This window comes from Sander vitreus, chromosome 4, assembly GCF_031162955.1.
Source record: "Sander vitreus isolate 19-12246 chromosome 4, sanVit1, whole genome shotgun sequence".
NCBI classification, from domain to species: domain Eukaryota; kingdom Metazoa; phylum Chordata; class Actinopteri; order Perciformes; family Percidae; genus Sander; species Sander vitreus.
The window spans coordinates 29,636,923-29,656,569 of record NC_135858.1 but is presented as its reverse complement, the minus strand read 5'-3'; the positions used below and the strand labels follow the sequence as shown (position 1 = coordinate 29,656,569).

Here is a 19,647-nt window from a genome sequence, read left to right as displayed (position 1 = left end):
ACAGATAATCTACAAGGAAGGAGGTAAGACAGGGAGGAAGGGATGAGGAAAGGAAAGAGGAAGGAAAGATACAGATGACAGAAAAAAAGATTTCCCCTATTACTTGGAAGTCAAAGGAGGAGGGGGGGACCAAAAAGGTGGTTATACAGTAGTTTGTAGTTTAGTCACTGATATCAATTAATAAGCCTTTCAACTCAATGCAGACATAGTATTGTGATAGTGCAACTTACATATTTCTGACTGCCTTTCAAAGTACAGTACATCGTAATGGAACACATCACCGTGAGGAGCCATAAGGAGTAGAGACGTTATCCAGATATATGTGATTAAGTGCAGCCTCTCAGGATTCATGTTGACAGGATGACATGTTAATATGCTCTGTAATATGGGAGTCCTGCTGAGCTCTGGGCCCAGGGGCTCCTACTCAAGTGGCTTTTAATGCTGACATCGACAAATCGGAATCATCAGAATCAGATTTATTGGCCAAGTATACTGACATACACACGGAATTTGACTTTGGTAGGTGTTAACTCTCTATGCATTCAACAAATAGACACGTAGTAGTAACATACAATAGAGACAGCAATATACATATAGGCACATATCAACATAATATACAAAAATACAAATATACAATAAGACACAATATCAAGACACATGGAGTGGGATGTAAAGTGCAAAAAGTAATAGTGAAAAGTAGTGTGCAAGATGCATATGGAATGATAAGTATGTAATGTGTAGAGAAGTGGGTGAGTGGCCAAAGTGGGGATGACCCCCTTATCAAGTGTTCAGTATAGTGATGGCAGTGGGAAAGAAGCTGTATGTCTGGTTGTTTTTGTGCGCAGGGATCTGTAGCGCCTGCCAGAGGGGAAGAGGAGAGTGTGTGCAGGATGTGTGGGGTCTTTGGTGATGTTCTCTGCCCGCTTCCTGGTCCTACCAGTGTACAAGTCCTGGAGGGAGGGCAGGGGGGCACCAATGATTTTTCCAGCTGTCCGAATTGTGTGTTGTAGTCTGCGTTTGTCCTGTTTTGTGGCTGCTCCAAACCAAACAGTGATGGATGTGCAGAGGATGGATTCAATGGCAGCAGTGTAGAAGATGGCCAACAGCTCTTGTGGTAGGCCATGATTCCGCAGTTGCCGTAGGAAGTACATCCTCTGTTGAGCCTTTTTAAGGATGGCGGTGATGTTGGACTCCCACTTCAGATCCTGGGAAATGATGGAGCCCAGAAACTTGAATGAGTCCACATTTGACACTGGGCTGTTGGATATTCCCCTTCACCCAACCATGAATGCATATGCATGACACGGAAAAGCGCAATTTGCCATGTTTCAGTTCCCGCGACAGGCAGTCTGAGCTTTTCCCTCAGTGCGGCCTGTTTGTACATACCTCGCCATGCTTTTACGCGCACGTTGCAAAACAAATACGCCTGAAGTGGTTAGTACATCTGGCCCACGGTCTCTTTGGTTCCAGCTTGTGCACAAATCCAATATTCACATTTGCCAATATATCAGTAAGAGTACTCTTTATAGTTCAATTGGCATACTGCTATACATAATGCTACCCAGTGCCAATGTTCCCATATTACATTATGTACACACTGATGGAAACTAGCACAATGCTACCATTGACTGTAAATTCATTTAGGATACCTAAGGTGAATATCTGCACTATTTTTACATTTCATGTGCTTGCAACATTAAAAAACCCCCGATTATAACAAACAATTTTACCAGCACTATATTCCTTTAAACTGTCATTTCACACTAGGAAAAGTTACGCAAAACCCAACACTAAATGTTCTGGGGCCAGTGACTTTTAAGCTTAAACAGTAGAAATATCGTTGCCACCGTATTAGCCTTACTAGCCACAAAGGAAAACTATTTCTTTAGATCATACCATTCATATGTACCATTAATCTTTACAAAATAGATTTGAGCATTAACTGAAAAAAATCAAGCAACATGTACATGCAGTTACGTATTTACAATAGAGACGTATTCATCAGGAGTCGTTTTCTCGCATTCGTACATACCCTGGCCTCTGGTTTTCTCTTTCAGGCGCAGAAGTGGGAGAAAGGCCTTCTTTGTAGTCAAGCTTAAAAATCTGAGCCTTCATTCATGGTCTTCGTCAGCAGTTGGAGTTTGCTCCTATATTGACAACTACTGTTTCCAAGCTCGAGGGTTCTACTCGATACTTTCCACTGACGAATGTGCCGTTCATTGGGTATTTGCTAGAACTCATGTTGCCATCCCCATTTTTCATAATCTTTTTTCTGTATTCATATATTTTCTTTCCTATTTCCTTTATTCCCTCCTTCTATCCATCTTTCGCCCCCTTTTCCTTCTTCCTCCTTCCTTTCCTTCCCTCCTTCGCTCTTTTCCTTTTTACAACACTTTCCAAATATTACGTCGCCTGTCATAAATGACAGTCAACTGTTACAAATAACATTCATGAAAATGAATCGTACGAAAAAGTATGCACAACAATTGGTGGAAAGGATGGAGTAGAGCAGGAAAGAGTGGTCATCTTTATGTTTTTTTAACAATCTCCTCCACTGTGACATGGGATGACAACCTGCTCTGCATTTACAAAAAGCCCATCAGAGACTATTTTTGTCTATATGTGTATATGTGTGTTTTTAACGGGTATTGACTGTCCTGCTATGAATGCTCTGTTTTTGTTTTGTAATTTTTAATCAGTATTGAATCATAATATCCTATGAAATTCCGGCAACCCTAAATATACATGGAATACATATGAATTACAGTGCTTTTCTTTTCGTAGCTATATCTACAAATAGTTTATGAGAACAGCCTGCACTGGTGTCCTTCTTTCCACCATTCTTTCATTCTATCTACTTCCTCTTTTCATCTGCAAGTCTGCAAGTCAAATACCTTTATTTAATAATTTTTTTACTGACCTCCATGATAGGGAAAAAACAAATTGACACAACTGCAGCGTGCCTACTAACCTCCTTAACCCTCACCCAACCCCCAACTCCATGGCTCCAGCTGATCAGGCATTCACTCCTGGCCAAATGGGCTGGATGTTTGTTCCTGTGGAGCACTGGCCATAAGTTCTCCCATGACCCTGGACAGATGTGTACACACACACACACACACACACACACACACACACACACACACACACACACACACACACTGGCAGTGGCTAAGACCACATGGTGTTTTTGTTTAAGCGCTGTCCTTTGTGAGAAAAACAAGATAGGAATTATACTGATACAGACATTGTGTGTGTGTGTGTGTGTGTGTGTGTGTGTGTGTGTGTGTGTGTGTGTGTGTGTGTGTGTGAGAGAGAGAGAGAGAGAGAGAGAGAGAGAGAGAGAGAGAGAGAGGTGGACAGCAAATGAGATAAAGATAGAGAGAGAAGAGTATGATAGAGCGTTTATCAGCCAGACTGTGAGGGGACTGAATAAGCTGAGTGTTGCAATTCTCAGCCTGAAGGCAGCAAGTGTGTATGTGTCTGTGTTTATGTCTTTGTGTGTGTGTGTGTGTGTGTGTGTGTGTGTGTGTGTGTGTGTGTGAGAGAGAGAGAGCGAAAGCGAGAGGGAGAGGGAGAGCGGGAGGGGGAGAGGGAGAGTGAGAGGGAGAGAGAGAGAGAGAGAGAGAAAGGGAGAGGGGGAGGAGAGGGGGAGGAGAGGGAGAGTGAGACAGGTGGGGAAACGAGGAGAGAGAGAGAGAGAGAGAGAGAGAGAGAGAGAGAGAGAGAGAGAGAGGCATGCAGTCTGAAGGAGAGAAAGGGGACAGCGGTGTGTATCTGTCCCGCTGCTCTCCACCTCTCTGTTCATCTCTCCATCGCTCCTCCATCTGTCCGTCCGCCGGTCCCGTCTCCTGCACTGTCGGTACATGACGGATCCAGGGGAGGATGTTGAAGTTCCGTGTGGACAGGAGAGTCAGGTAGGTGGAGGGAGGAATGCGGAAGTGACACACAGGGCTGGAGTTAGGACAAGGCGAGGAAGAAGGGGAAAGGAGGAGGGGAGGATGATGGAGGAGTGGACAGCCAGGAGCTTGGAGGTCAGAGATGACTGCAATGCAGTGCCAGCAGGAAACACAGGAAAACCATAAGCCCTGCTGTGCATGTGTGCTTAATGCCTGTGCTTTGTGTACAGTGATATATAGAGGTGTGTGTGTGTGTGTGTCTGCGTGTGTCTGTCTGTCTGTGTCTGTCTGCGTGTGTCTGTGTGTGTCTGTGTCTGTGTGTGACTGTGACTGCGCGTGTGCGCGCGTCATGTGACACTGTGTGGTGGTGTGTGTGTCTGGGATGTTCTACAGTGGTGCAGTGCTAAATCAGGAGCAGGAATTTAAAGATGTTGGTTTCGTTTTGCCTGTATGTCTCTGGTGTTTAGTTCTTTTTTACTTCACTACTTAAAAATCTGTTGTTCATCTGTTGTCAATCAGGTGCAGTGGGAGTAGTAATCTTATGTTAAAGCAGTATTCGTTTTCTGTAGTTATCACTTGTGTATGTTTACCTTAACTACAATACACATGTAGGCGAAACCATTTAAGGAAACATCTGTTTCTATTGAGGTTTGCCCGACCAATACTGCAAATTTGAAGCGTTCATTCTTTACCTTGGAAACGGTTAAAATAGGAACTGGAGGTCTGCTTACAAGCCTTTTCGAGAACTTTCTACCGCATTTCACAGCCTTCCTCGGCAGGTAGACTTTGCTTAGGTATTGACTGATGTGACTGAAGGTCCAAACTAAACCCCATCTGCTAAAGAAAACCTTGAAATGTAATCACATTTATACAATACAATAATAACAATGATAGTAATATTAATAGTGTGTGTATTCAAACTAAATGTACTAACTATGATGAAAATAACTAAATAATAATGATAGGAAAAGATGATTTACTATAGTTATCTTTATATTCTCTTTATAGTCTATAAAGAGGTTTATCCATAGTAGGATGTTAAGTTTTATCTTGCTTTTCGAGGTTAAGAGGATGGTCTTCTTTGCGACAGTTAGAGCAATGCGTACTACTTTTATAATATGGTGGAGGAGTGTGACTCATGATACCTAACCTAATAAGCAGAGTAATATAGAGAGTGGAATCCTGTAGTTCAATGTGAAGGACAGTTTATCAGTGATTTCCTTCCAAAAGTGTTGGGTGTATGGCTGGGCAGTGCCAGATTGTGTGGGTGTAATCCTCTAAGATGTTAGGCGGGCAGAGTGGGCAGTGCCTTGAATGTGAGTGGCCCATTTGGTGCATTCTTTAGAGGGTGAGGTGTTGGGTTTATTTGTCATTGAGAATGTGTTTGTCCAGGAGTCATTATCTAGTGATATGGATAGATCTTTCTCCCATTTGGTAATAAGGAGAGATCAGTGTTGATAGGTTTCTACAATTTTGATACAGTCTTATAAAGTGATGTGAGCTTGACTATTTCTTTTGCTAGTGTGGATAGTTGAAGGTTGTTATGTTTAAAGGAATACGCCACCGTTTGTTGAAATAGGGTTATTTACCGTCTCCTCTATATTTATATAGGTGGGCAAACGCATTTTTGTCTCAGTGCGTGTACAAGTACAAATAGCAATGCAGATTAAGACTAGACGATTAGAGGAGACGGTGAATAATCCTGTTTCAACAAACGGTGGCGTATTCCTTTAAAGTTGACCCTTATGTGTAGTGACCGATTTGAGTTGTAGGTATTGAAAAGAAGATTCTTTACCTATTCGGTACTTCTGAACCAGTTCTTCGAAAGTAATGAAAGCTGAGTTTTGTACTATATGTTGAAGCTGTGGGATACATTCACACTATCTGCATTTCCAGGTAGTGAAATGCAGTGTTTTGTTGTCCTTAGGGAATTCCAGATTAGATTTGTGCAGTAGAAGGCTCAAATGACACCCCAAACACCCCCTTTTATGAGAACCCGCACAGAGCGCGAGAAAGAGAGCCTGGGTTGACAAAGAGAGTTGATCGGAGGAGGCAGCAAGGCAAGAGTGGAAGGATTAAACACCAGCTGAAATCCCGTCCACATGGATATCCTCTGCCAAGCAGCTTGCTAGCCAATGCATTGGATAATAAACTGATAATTAATTAATCCTACCAAGGGAATTTACATCGGCCGTTATCACAGCGGTAAACAAACTAAGGCGCATGCCCCTAGTGAAGCACGAGGTCAGGAAATGGTCAAGCCAATCAAAAGTCGCCCTACAGTCTGCACTACACATCACAGTCTGAAGCACGTTCCAGGTCAACACTGTCCATAACACTGATGACGTCAATTGAATCACTGAGTCTGTGGTAGATTTAGTTTGTTAAACAACAGACGCAACTGTACCCAAAACTACAGTTAAATCATTCCACAAATAGAGCAGTAAAGGAGGCAAAGAGGGACTATGGAAGAAAGTGGAACTACAGTTCCTGGAGGGCAACCGCAGAAGCATGTGGCAAGGTCTGGCAAGGACAGATTACAAATCCAACTCCTTCTCCTTGTCAAGTGCTGATGCGTCTATAGCAAGTGAGATAAACACATGTAATGCTCACTTTGAGGCCATCAGCAGCTCATAATAGTGGGTGTGGCCTCAAACTATCTGCTGACCAACTAGGTATTAACAATGATATTCAACTTGTCACTGGCTCAGTCTGTCATACCCACATTATTCCTGTGCCCAAGAAAACAAGACCAGCACTCACCTCTGTATTGATGAAATGCTTTGAACGGCTGGTCAAGGATTACATCCTCACTACCCATCAGAGTGGACCCTTTACAGTTTGCCTACTGTCCCAAACGTTCATAGCGCCATAGCATGCAACCTCTACACCACCCTGTCTCACCTGGAAAAGGCAAGGCAAGGCAGATTTATTTGTATAGCACATTTCAGCAACAGGGCAATTCAAAGTGCTTTACATAAAACATTTAAGAGCAGTTAGAAAATTATTTAAAAAACAAAAACAAAGCAGATTAAAACATAAAAGACAAGAATAAAATTGACAGTGCAGTATAAGAAATTAAACATTAAAGGGCAGTTATAGAATGTCATACAGTGTCATCAATGCAACTTCAGTATAACAAATGAACAATTATTTAAAGAAAGGCAACATCAAAAAGATAGGTCTTTAGCTTTGATTTAAAAGAACTGAGAGTTGCAGTTTTCTGGGAGTTTGTTCCAGATATGTGGAGCGTAAAAACTGAATGCTGCTTCCCCCTGTTTAGTTCTGACTCTGGGGACAACAAGTAGACCTGTCCCAGACGACCTGAGAGGTCTGGGTGGTTCATAGTGTAGTAGCAGATCAGAAATGTATTTTGTCCCTAAACCGTTTAGTGATTTATAAACCAGCAAAAGTATTTTGAAATCAATTCTTTGAGGCACTGGAAGCCAGTGTAGAGACTACTTTCTTGGTCTTAGTGAGAACTCGAGCAGCAGCGTTCTGAATCAGCTGCAGCTGTCTGATTGATTTTTTAGGGAGACCTGTAAAGACACTGTTACACCGTTAAAAGCATGGACAAGTTTTTCCAAATCCTGCTGAGACATAAGTCCTTTAACCCTTGATATATTTTTAAGGTGGTAATAGGCTGACTTTGTAATTGTCTTAATGTGGCTGTTAAAATTCAGGTCTGAGTCCATGACTACACCAAGATTTCTGGCTTTGTCTGTTGTTTTTAACATTATCGTTTGAAGCTGAGTGCTGACTTTTAATCGTTCCACTTTTGCTCCAAAAACAACCACCTCAGTTTTTTCGTCATTTAATTAAGAAAATTCTGGCACATCTAGTCGTTAATTTGTTCAATGCACTTAGTCAGTTGTTGTAATGGACTATAGTCCCCTGGCGATAAGGTTATATAACTTTGGTGTCATCCGCATAACTATGGTAACTTATTTTATTGTTTGCCACTATCTGTGTTTAAGTGGATGTCATTAAAGACTTTAACAAGAGCTGTCTCAGTGCTGTGGTGTGGTCGAAAACCCGACTGGAAGGCATCAAAACTATTGTTTAGTGACAAGAAAAGGTTGAGTTGTTGAGAAACCGTTTTTTTCAATGATATCGGCCTATAGTTGCTCATTAGTGACGTGTCTAGATTGTTCTTTTGTAAGAGTAGCTTAATGACTGCAGTTTTCAGGGCCTGTGGGAAGATACCTGAGAGAAGAGACGTGTTTACAATCTGTAGAAGATCTGTAGCCAAACAATTCGAAACATTTTTGAAAAGGCCCGTTGGTAGAATATCAAGGCAGCAGGAGGAGGTTTTCAGATGTTGTATAATGTCCTCCAGGTTTTTACGGTTAATCATATGAAATTGGGTCATATTGGAATTTGTTTTGCCTGGACACTGTGACACATACCCTGTACTCGATATGGAAGCACTGACTGTTTGTCTAATTTTCTGAATTTTGTCAGAACATTTTGAAAAGAAGGGAACCTATATTAGATTGTTGTTTATTGACTACAGTTCAGCATTTAGCACCATATTTCCCTCCAAGCTCGTTACAAAGCTCAAGGACCTGGGATTAAACACCTCACTGTGCATGTGGATCTTTGACTTCTTGACAGGCAGACCTCTGATGGTGAGGGTGGGCAGACACACCTCTTCCACCCCCTTATCCTTAACACTGGAGCACCCCAGGGCTGTGTTTTGAGCCCCTTGCTGTACTCCTTGTACACACAAGACTGTGTAGCCATTTTCGATTTCAGCAACATCATAAAGTTAGCTGACTACACAGCTGTGTCTGATCACAGACAATGAAAAGGCCTTATTGAAAGAAGTAGAGGACTGGCCCCGCTGGTGTCAGAATAACAACCTACTCATGAATGAAAGACTAAGGAGATGATAGTGGACTTTGGGAAGAAGTAGGGAAGGAACTACAACTACTTAATATTAACGGGTCCTCGGTGGAGAGGGTGGACAGCTATAAGAACCTTGGTGTCCACAACGCTGGGTGCTGCATACTGACTCAGTGGTGAGAAAGGCAAAACAGAAACTCTTTCACCTCAGACACCTAAGGGAATTCTGGATATCCCCTAAAATACTGAGGAATTTCTACTCCTGCTTCATCAAGAGCGTCCTCACAGGGAACATCACTTCCTGGTACAGAAACAGTACCGAACAGGAGCGCAAGGCCCTGCAGAGAGTGGTTTGTTCAGCTAAACATACATTAAGCGGTGCCCTACCCTGCCTAAAGTGCGAGTCCTTCTACACCTCAAAGTCCTGTATCTGCAGCCAGATGGCAGCAGTGTAGAGTACAATGGTGAGGACTAGGCGTGTGATGGACACTGCCTAAGTCGCCCCCCACCCTCCCTCATTTCAATGACATTGTGTTTCATATGATTTCATGTGACAAATAAATTGATTGATTCATTTGTTACCACTTCCTCTGAGGTGTGGCTGCATAGCACAGTCTAAAAATGTGATGCTGATTTTATACAGTAAGTCCTAGCAGGAAACTAACTGGAACTGCCTTGTTTATCTTTAAACATCTTGGCCGAGTTGTGGTTAGCTAAGATGTTGAAAAACATTCCTGTTAGTCCCGAGCTGTGCAGCTGGCAGTTTGTCCTCCAGCAGATACAGTATGTGGATCCTGGTGCCTGATGAGAACTGTTTATCCAGAAGCTGTTTCTATGCAGGTTTGTAAGTTATCCTTGAGCAGGCAGGCACCACCCTGTGAGACTGTCTCAAACACATAGAGCAGCAGACACACACACACACACACACACACACACACACACACACACACACACACACACACACACACACACACACACACACACACACACAGCAATCAATTACTTGCATTGCAGGCTCCTGACAACATAATTTTGGATTGGATTTTACACACACTGACTGTTTATTCTGTTATTATGTTTCAGTGACTCAGTGATGATTCAGTTCACATCAGTGACTATAATGTTATGACTGTTTATCAGAAACCATATTGCCACCAGCAGTAAACAAAAGGCCTGTTTTCAAAACCCAACAGGGACTTCACACATTCAGGCATTTACACATGCGGACCCAATACTTGTTTTGTTTGGTAGCTCTAGAGTCATTCATTCACGCACACGCACACGCACACACACACACACACACACACAAATTCAGAGCGCCCTAGGATCCAGAACAGCAACATGTGAGTTTGAACCCCTGAAGTAGCTGAGGATTCTAAATACTGTTAAGTAAATTAAGCGAGGGATGAGCTTATGCAGGCAGACAGCTGCAGTGCCGCTGTGCTCTGATCATCTGATGCGTCAGCTGACTGTGTGATGTCATCAGTGACTGGGGGGTATGGTCTGCTGTCGAAGCCAGTGCTCATTTTTGCTGCTGCTATCTGAGTACGCCATGTTTTACTTGTCACCTCAACATTTCAAAACAAAAATAGAAAGACAACTCAGGAATACTTTTCTCATCACAAGATGACAATGTGGAACTTTTTGGATGACATGACGATGACTATATATATAATATATTATATATATATAGTCATATTATAATATATTTGATCATATAATATGATAAAATATATTGTAATGTTATTGCAAAAATGAAACACTTGGACTCTCATTGCCACTGTAAACATATTTTAGGTTTCTGCTATCAATGTGGCCATGTGCCAAACAAACACACACACACACACATACACAGTTATCCACACAGGCAAATCTGAAAGGAGATATAGTCAGATGCGGTATTCAAAATAGCTGGAAAATGCACTTTTTTGTTGCACACTATTTAGAGATTATTCTGGTTTGCTATACCCTTGGTTTTGCAGATTTGTCCATCATTCATATGAGTAATAGGAACATTGTATCCACCAAGTTAATTGCTAACATTTGGGTCAAAAACCAGCATTCCTACTGTATCATAAGTGATAGAAATGATGGAAGAATGTACAGAGTGTAGAGTGTGGTCTACCCTATCTGTAAAGTGTCTTGAGATAACTCTTGTTATGATATGATACTGTAAATAAAATTGAATTGAAGAAACTGAAAAAATAAGACTCAAGTTTCAATAAAATGTAATTATTTTTCATCCTGGATTATCTGTTGATGATCCCAACTGAACAATGGAGAGATTTGACATCCCGGGATGCCATCTTTAACATGGTGTGTTGATCTATGTCCTCTGTGTGCTTCATGTGTCTGTTTCCAGTCAACATGACCCCAGTAGACCAGCTGGACCAGCAGTGAGCCAGATCCAGCTGGAAGAGCCTGCAACCATACACTCCTATCTGCAGTAAGTAACCTATAAACACAACTTACCAGCAGTAATATGTATAGTCAGCTCCATTTATTCACACCTACCTGCACACACACAAATCTACAAATCATATACATTAGGGCTGACAAATTTGGGGGAAAAATAAAAAAAAAATTCTGCCAGATATTGCGATTCCGATTCGATTTGTGTTTGCTTAAATTCAATATTAACTGTGTAACAGATAAAACATGTCATGGAGCATTATAACATGAGACACCATCAAAACTGCTCTATATTCTTATGCAAGGATGAGAACATCGATATGAGTGTTTTTCTTTTAATAAGCATGGAACATTGAGCAGTCAAACAAAGAACACTTATCACAAAAGCAATTATTACAAAAGCAAAAAGTAATAATCATAAAAAACTATTCCAATAAAAAAACATATCAGTACTTTCCTCTAAACTGAAATGTCTGATCTGCCTCAGTTCAACAGCAGCATCTACATATTACACCTTCTAATGTCATATCAAAAACGTTACAAAAACAAATGAAAAATCCACTGAAAATAGGACATTTCTGTAAACAATCTGTGATATGTAACGTTATCCCAGCATTTATCTTATGAAAAAACAGTAAATATAATAATAAAAAGAGGAATGAAAAATGTTAGACCAAATGTTACACCAAACATTCAACTAAATATTGCACATTCGATTAATCGCGGTCTTCATGATTAGCTAATCACACTCTTGTGATTATGTATACTTTATTAATCCCGCAAGGGGAAATTACAATGTTTTCACTCTGTTGTTATTAAACACAGGCCTGAATTACACACATGCTCAGTACCTATACATGCACTAATGGAGAGATGTCAGAGTGAGGAATGGAAAGGCGCCCCGAGCAGTTGGGGGTTCGGTGTATTGTTTGTTAGCACAAAAAGAGAAAAAGAGAGAAAAAGATAAAGTTGGTAATCAAAGTTGGTAATCACTTATGGTAACAACTCCTTAAAGTTATGGTGCGTAGTTTCTGTCTCCCCCATGAGGAATTCTAAGTAATGACAAAAACCCTGTCGGCGCATCCACATGATCCAAGCCTTCCGTGATCGTGCACCGCACCCCCTTCCTCCACGCAGTTGCTAGTAGCCAAGGAGGACACAGAGGATTAAAAAAACATGATGGACTCTTCAGAACGGGTAATTATCTTCACTCGAGTTTCTGCGCGCAAAAGTCACCGGACGACACCATGTTCTGAACATAGTCATACTGAGAAATACAGACAGAGGTGTGTGGAGCTGATAGTCTTAATTAGCTTTGTAGCAACTAATTTGACAATGGCTTAAATGTAACCAACGTTAATTAATGTCAAAAAAGTTACGCACTAAAGATAGGATACAGTAGATACTGCACACAGGCCTGTTGGTTTCTGTTGATGCGTCTCCATGTATGAGCACACAGGACTGCTTGTGTTTTCAGTTTTGTTTTGGTCAGAAGGATTAGTATCCCTCTCTATTCTATAAGGACGCTGACGCACAGAGCCGATTATTGGCCGTTGGACCCTCTGGCGAGGTCGGTGACTCGAGTCTGTTCGGTGTGTTCCGTGCCGTCGTCCGTCCGAGGAGCCGTCGGCCTTCATTTTGGCCGACCCGACATGTTCAGTCGGAGACAGGGCAGTCGGGCTCACCCGGAAATGGCGAGCGGATGAGCCTCTCAAAATCTGACGAAAATCTTTTAAACTGACCTTTGTCGATCTGAAATGAAGACAGATTCAGCAACTGCACGGCCTATTTCTCGCTTAAAATGTTTTCAGAAACACGTTTCGATGAACTATTTTAGTACAGTATGAGATTGTATTCTGAACAAGCCGCCATGACAGTCTGGCTGTGAATTTCCGGAGAAAAAAGACCCACGTGACGCGTTCGTCCTATCAGCTGCCGGTTTTCATTTTCTGGGAAACAATACAGAGAAGCAACGCCTGCTGCTATGGAGACGTATTACGTTTCTCGCACATATACAGCCATATATACATACCAGGGCTGGGATGATATGCTTTTGTCCCGATTGGATTCTTTCACGATCTATTGGATTTGTATCACAGTTTTCACTGATAGCAATTCTAGAAGTATTGCAATTCGATAGTATTGAGTATTGCAATTTTCTTTTCCTTCTTTAACAAAAAACTTCCAGAGACAATATATCATAAGACATTTCTAAAAACAGTTTTATATAACATTTTCTGCATTTTCTGCTTTCCATCTGTTTTACTGGAAACAAATATGATGTAGTCGCCGTCGGCGGTACCGTAGAAACAGAAAATATTTATGAATAAAAAAATATTGATTCTGGGAAAAAGAATCAATTTTAAAAGTCATCGCAAAAAACATCACGATACATACAATTTTTCGAATGAATTTTAAATGCCATTTGCTTCAGGATATATAGGTCAATACTACAACGTCATAACGCTTCTTTTGTCAGCCACCAACAATTTGAATCGGTGGAGAATTGTGAAAAAAGAGAATGAAGTATCCGGTGTAGCAGCAATGCATGATTCATTAGCAATGGCTGCAGCATGAACAGCAGGAGTCACTGACAGCTCATCAGCTGGCCTGGGAAGGCTGCTACGAAGCATTTCAGCAAGGACGTCAGGAGAATAGTGCTCTCAGACATGTTGGACGCAAGCGGAAACATGCATTTGACTGTTTATAGTTTCACAAAGCAAGTTCAATAGCCAGTGCTACTGATGACAGGGTTTTTTCCTGCATAGAGGAATTTGTGGGTGCCCCCCCCCCCCAAAGAGGTTTTAGCCAGCCCCAAAGGCAAATCACCAGCACCAAAATGACAAGAACTGAGAATAAAAATGTATTTGAATCTTCTCTGAATGTGTTTAAGAGCAATTTACCAAACAACCGTTGAACAAGCAGAACATAAAGTTTAATATGAGAGCTAATGTCAGTTTTATCTCCAGAGTCAGGCTGTGTCAGACTATCCCGTGATTTATTTAAATATCAATCTAATTTTTTTAACCAGTTTTGTAAATTGGGGTTTTATTCACTCAAGCATAATATGTATTTTTGTTTATCAAATTGTCAGAAATATTGAGTAAATGCTTAGATTTCTGTTAATTAAGGCAACACAGACTCATTGCCTTTACTGTACACGGACCGATCATGCTTACTGTCGTGTGTAGTGAGTGTTGGCCGTCTTCTTTTTTTATTTTATTTTCATCTTTTTTTCCCCCAATGGTTTCTTGTCTTACTTAGCCTTTCGTAAAAAAAAACAGTTGCCAGTGGGTACGTGGAAAGATTGTAAAGTAGCTCAAGTACTATAATTATAAGAAAAATGTATTTGATAAAACAGAATATATAAACATATCAGCATGAAGTCAACTGTAACACCTGAACACTACATGTTGCAGTTATGTGTGAAAAGAGTGTGTGAAAACTAGCTGACAAGCGAGCACCGACGTTTAAACAGGTGGCCAAAAGTAATGACTAAACAGTTCAAATGATTAGTTCTAAGTACTGGATGAATGGTAGAAATAGGTAGCTAAAAGTAGCATTAATGGATACATGGTTGAAACATTCAGCATTACTCCAAGTAGCAGTAGCCTAGTAGGCTTGTAGTAGTATGATGCTGACCATGCCAACCTTAATATTGGCAGTTGACTTGTATGAACAACTTAACAATGTCCACTTTTATATAACAAATAGTGTTGTACATTTGGAACATACATTGAGAATTGATGAGGGGGAACGTTAGTTTATCTGACAGAGCTATTTGAACTGCACCTTTGAATTTAATCCTCCTCAATATTATTATATATTTCTACACATTTCAACATTTCATCAACAAATTCAAGCAGTCATATATATATATATATATATATATATATATATATACATACTACACACAGTTGTGTTCAAAATAATAGCAGTCCAACATCACTAACCTCATAAATCAAATTTTTTTGGTAGAAGTGATATTTCTACATGGCAAATAATTTACTAGTAAGTGTTGTAGAGTCATAGAAAACCAACAGACCCAACAGTCATGACATGCATGCTGCTCATTCTGTGTAATTGAATCTGTAATTGAAAGGGGCATGTTCAAAATAATAGCAGTGTTGTGTTCAATTAGTGAGGTGATTGATTCTGTGAAGAAACAGGTGTCAATTATGGCCCATATTTAAGGAAGGAAGGAAGCAAATGTTGTGCATGCTGGTTATAGTGCATTTCACACTGAAATACTCAGCAAAATGGGTCGTTCCAGACATTGCTCTGAGGAACAGCGGACTTTGATTAAAAAAGTTGATTGGAGAGGGGAAAACATATAAAGAAGTGCAGAAAATTATAGGCTGCTCAGCCAAAATGATTTCAAATGCCTTGAAATGGCATCCAAAGCCTGAACGACGTGGGAAAAAAAACGGTCAACTACCATTCGAATGGATCGAAGAATAGCCAAAATGGCAAAGGCTCAACCAATGATCAGCTCCAGGAAAATCAAAGAAGACTTAAAGTTACCTGTGAGTACTGTTACGATCAGAAGAAGGCTATGTGAAGCAAAGCTATCAGCTAGAAGCCCCCGCAAAGTCCCATTGCTGAAAAAAAAGACATGTACTGAATAGGTTGAAATTTGCCAAAGGACACATTGACTGGCCAAAGGAGAAATGGGGCAACATTCTGTGGACTGATGAGAGCAAAATTGTTCTTTTTTGGGTCTAGGGGCCGCAGACAGTTTGTCCGACGACCCCCCATGCACTGAATTCAAGCCACAGTACACTGTGAAGACAGTAAAGCATGGTGGTGCAAAAATCATGTTATGGGGATGTTTCTCATACTGTGGTGTTGGGCCTATTTATCGCATACCAGGGATCATGGATCAGTTTCAATACATCAAAATACTTGAAGAGGTCATGTTGCCTTATGCTGAAGAGGAAATGCCTTTGAAATGGGTCTTTCAACAAGACAATGACCCAAAACACACCAGTAAGCGAGCAAAGTCTTGGTTCCAGATGAACAAGATTGATGTTATGGAGTGGCCAGCCCAATCCCCAGACCTCAATCCCATAGAAAACTTGTGGGGTGACATCAAAAATGCTGTTTCTGAGGCAAAACCCAGTAATGCAGAGGAATTGTGGAATGTAGTTCAATCGTCCTGGGCTGGAATACCTGTTCACAGGTGCCAGAAGTTGGTCGACTCCATGCAACACAGATGTGAAGCAGTTCTCAGAAATGGTTATGCAACTAAATATTAGTGCAGTGATGCAAAAAATGCCTAATATTCCTTTTCCTTTTCTTCACTTTCTGTAAAGGTATAACACAAACTTGATCACTTTTGGTCATGTTTTGATTTGGAATTGAATGTGCAGTGTTCCCAATGCATTGATATTATGGAATTAAAAGCTATTCTAAGGATTTTGAGCATTATTCACTTTTAAACACACTGCTATTATTCTGAACACAACTGTATATATATATATATATATCATCAGTAACAGAAACAGTCAGAGCAATGGTAGCATAAAACCTTTGCATCTGACAGCCAAGAGTCATTATTCACACCACCACCAGAGGTCCTGTCAGGCAGATGTAAACATTGGTCTTTTCTCTGCTGAAAAAGTCTGCAGTGTGGTAGACTGGAGCAGATTAGACCTGGACAAATCAGTTCGGATCAGATATTTTGCACAGTAAGTGTTCTGGAAATCACACACTTCTCTTGGCAGGCAACAAGACAATAAGGGGTAGAAGTACAAATGTACTAACAGCAGGTCTTTGCTCCTCTGTCCAGGCACTGTGATTTGGATATGAATGGGAAGGTGAATACTAATGCTGAGAAGATCACTCACTCCAAAAGTGCAAATATGGTGTCAGACCTGTCCCCAGAAGGCCAGCCTTACACCCGGGTGAGCGCGCGCGCACACACACACACACACACACACACACACACACACACACACACACACACACACACACCAATCAATTACTTGCATTGCAGGCTCCTGACTTAATTCCAGAAATTTGACAAAAGGAAAAGAAATGGTCATGGTCAATATATTAACTGTGTACTGCCTTTAGTGTCATCAGTCCTCAGGAAGTAGTGTGATCACACTTGCTATTGTTGCCTAAAGGGTCTTGGCTTTTGTTGACCTCATGTCCCTCGTTAACCTCATGTTATTTGAGAAAATAATTCCATTTAATTGGCTCCATCTATAGCAATAGCATGACCCCTATACCTCACTATTACAGTGGGAATTGCTTGGTATTTCACAAATACTATTTAATAAATGCATAAACCCTCTTTCTCCTCTTTTTTCTGTCTGTCTCTCTCTCTCTCTCTCTCTCTCTCTCTCTGTTTCTCTGTCTCTCTGTCTGTTTGTCTCTCTGTCTGTCTGCACCTTAACTAAGAACAACTTAGTACTTAGAACTTTGTACGTGTACTCGATTCTTGCTCTTCTGCGTTTGTACCTTCATGGTTGAATGCACTTATTGGAAGTCGCTTTGGATAAAAGCGTTCACTAAATGTAACGTAATGTAAATTGTAATGTATCTGTCTCTCCCTCCCTCCCTGCAGACGTCTCGTACTCCCAGAGGTACTCCCAGAACGGCAGCCACGTTTGGGAAGCGCTCCAACTCTATGCGCAGGAATCCCAAAGCAGCAGTCAGCAAACAGGGATGGCTGTACAAGCAGGTCAAAGCTGTTCTCTCTCCTCCCATATTACTGTGACTCCCCTGGTTTTACATCAGTCCCCTGGTCATGTTTAGTCCTACTTAGCCCGTGGTCCTATGATGCCTTCTGTTGCTCTGGGGGAGCTGTGTCAGGTCTAAGAAAATCAGCCCAGTGATGTCGAACAAACGACATGCTTTACTGCAATGGAAGGATCCAGTGTTTTTGAAGCTTAGCCCACACTAGGGACTACAACTTTGGATATTTCGACCTCTGTTTTGATTTTGACACTTCTTTTTTTGTATCTGACTCCCCCAGCTTTTCAGAAGTGCAATACTAACTTGGATTAAGTAACAACGGGAATACAGAGGCCATGATTAAAAAACTGTAAGCAAAAGTTAGTGACTCCTGTGCTTCCCTTTTTAGTGAAAATGATTTGAAGCACATTCTGATAATTAGAACTTAGTACCATCCAGTTCATCAGCCTTTTGTTAGGTTGAATAAGAAACCAAAATATGAATGCAGCAGTAAGACACTTTAATGTGTTTAATAGTTTTTTTAGATGATAATGGAGCTCCCAGTTCTGCACAGATACATTCATACATATTTGCTTTTGGCTTTTTCATGGCATTTGTTCACAGCAATGATCATGCTGAAGATGATGATGTTGATTATTATTGTTATTTGGATCTCCCTTAGCTACCACTAAGGTAGCAGCTACTCCTGGGGTCCACACACAATAAAACATAACCTATGAAACAAGACACATAACACAGAACATGTTCAAGACAAGGAATAGTCAGGGAAAAACTACACATTGCATTCCTCAGTGTTCCTGCCCCCCCATTATAAGGTTTAGGTGCAGCACCCGTTTGAGGCAGCAACTTAGCTAAACTAAAAGACTTTCCTCAGATCTAATAGTTGGACTTCTTTAGCAAGTTTTTTCCATCTTATTTATTTATTATCTGCTCTAGCTATTTCAACATTTTAGACACAGATATGGTAATAATAAAAAATGATTAAAAAAAGAGACTCAAAACTACCACAAAGGGACAGAAACCGACTACAAAGACACGCCGAATGACCACAGAGACCCAAAACAACCCCAAAGAAAACAGAAATGACCAAATAGAGACACAACACGAGTACAAAGAAACACAAAACGCATGGGGAAATTGCATTATTTATTGAAAAAGGTTACATTTTCTTGGGGAAGGAAGCCTAAACCCTGTGCAAAATATGCGCACCTAAGTCTTCCACCATGCTAGAGAAAACACTGCCATTGTAGTTTTTCAGTTTGGTTAAGTAAAGTTGGGCTTAGGGCCCTATTTTAACGATCTAGTCGCACGGCGTGAAGCGCATGGCGCAGGTGCGTTTAGGGCGTGTCCAAATCCACTTTTGCTAGTTTAACGGCGATAAAAAGGGTCCGTGTGCCGGGCGCGTAGTTCAAAAGGGTTGTACTTAGTGTCTTTATTAAGTCATAGGTGTGTTTTGGGCGTAACATGCAATAAACCAATCATCTCTGCATATGTGTGTGCTGCTGTGCTTCCCTGTGTGTGTGTAACAAGCATAGTGTGCGCGCGCTGTGCACGAGCCTAGGCGCATTTTACTAATAAACTAATGAAATGCTGCGCTATTGACTTCAGACCAGGTTTTTGTTGGTCAATGGTGCGATCACTTTCCGCTGCCTGAAGATAGCAATACACCGAGAACTCACCTGAACACACCTCCCTGTAAGACCAGCACGCCCATGGGCGCAGGTGCATTTGCTATTTAAACGACGTGGGCGCTGGACGGGAAATTGACACCTGCGTCGGTGTT

The 19,647-nt window shown here is 41.1% G+C and overlaps 1 protein-coding gene across 14 annotated transcripts in view; it reads left to right on the top strand.

The window, feature by feature from the left end:
- The window catches only part of plekha6 (pleckstrin homology domain containing, family A member 6), a 101,270-nt gene that overhangs the window by 15,503 nt on the left and 66,120 nt on the right, over positions 1 to 19,647 (top strand). For 3 of the 14 annotated variants that reach the window (XM_078249313.1, XM_078249312.1, XM_078249301.1), the window contains exons 1-4: positions 3,788 to 3,917; positions 11,110 to 11,193; positions 16,951 to 17,065; positions 17,734 to 17,850. In XM_078249313.1, the coding sequence (XP_078105439.1) occupies positions 3,886 to 3,917; positions 11,110 to 11,193; positions 16,951 to 17,065; positions 17,734 to 17,850 (348 nt within the window). In that variant the 5' untranslated portion in view covers positions 3,788 to 3,885. Of the gene's footprint in view, positions 1 to 3,781; positions 3,918 to 11,109; positions 11,194 to 16,950; positions 17,066 to 17,733; positions 17,851 to 19,647 lie in introns of those variants that run through there. The other 11 variants (XM_078249305.1, XM_078249298.1, XM_078249302.1 and 8 more) reach the window with 9 other exon arrangements.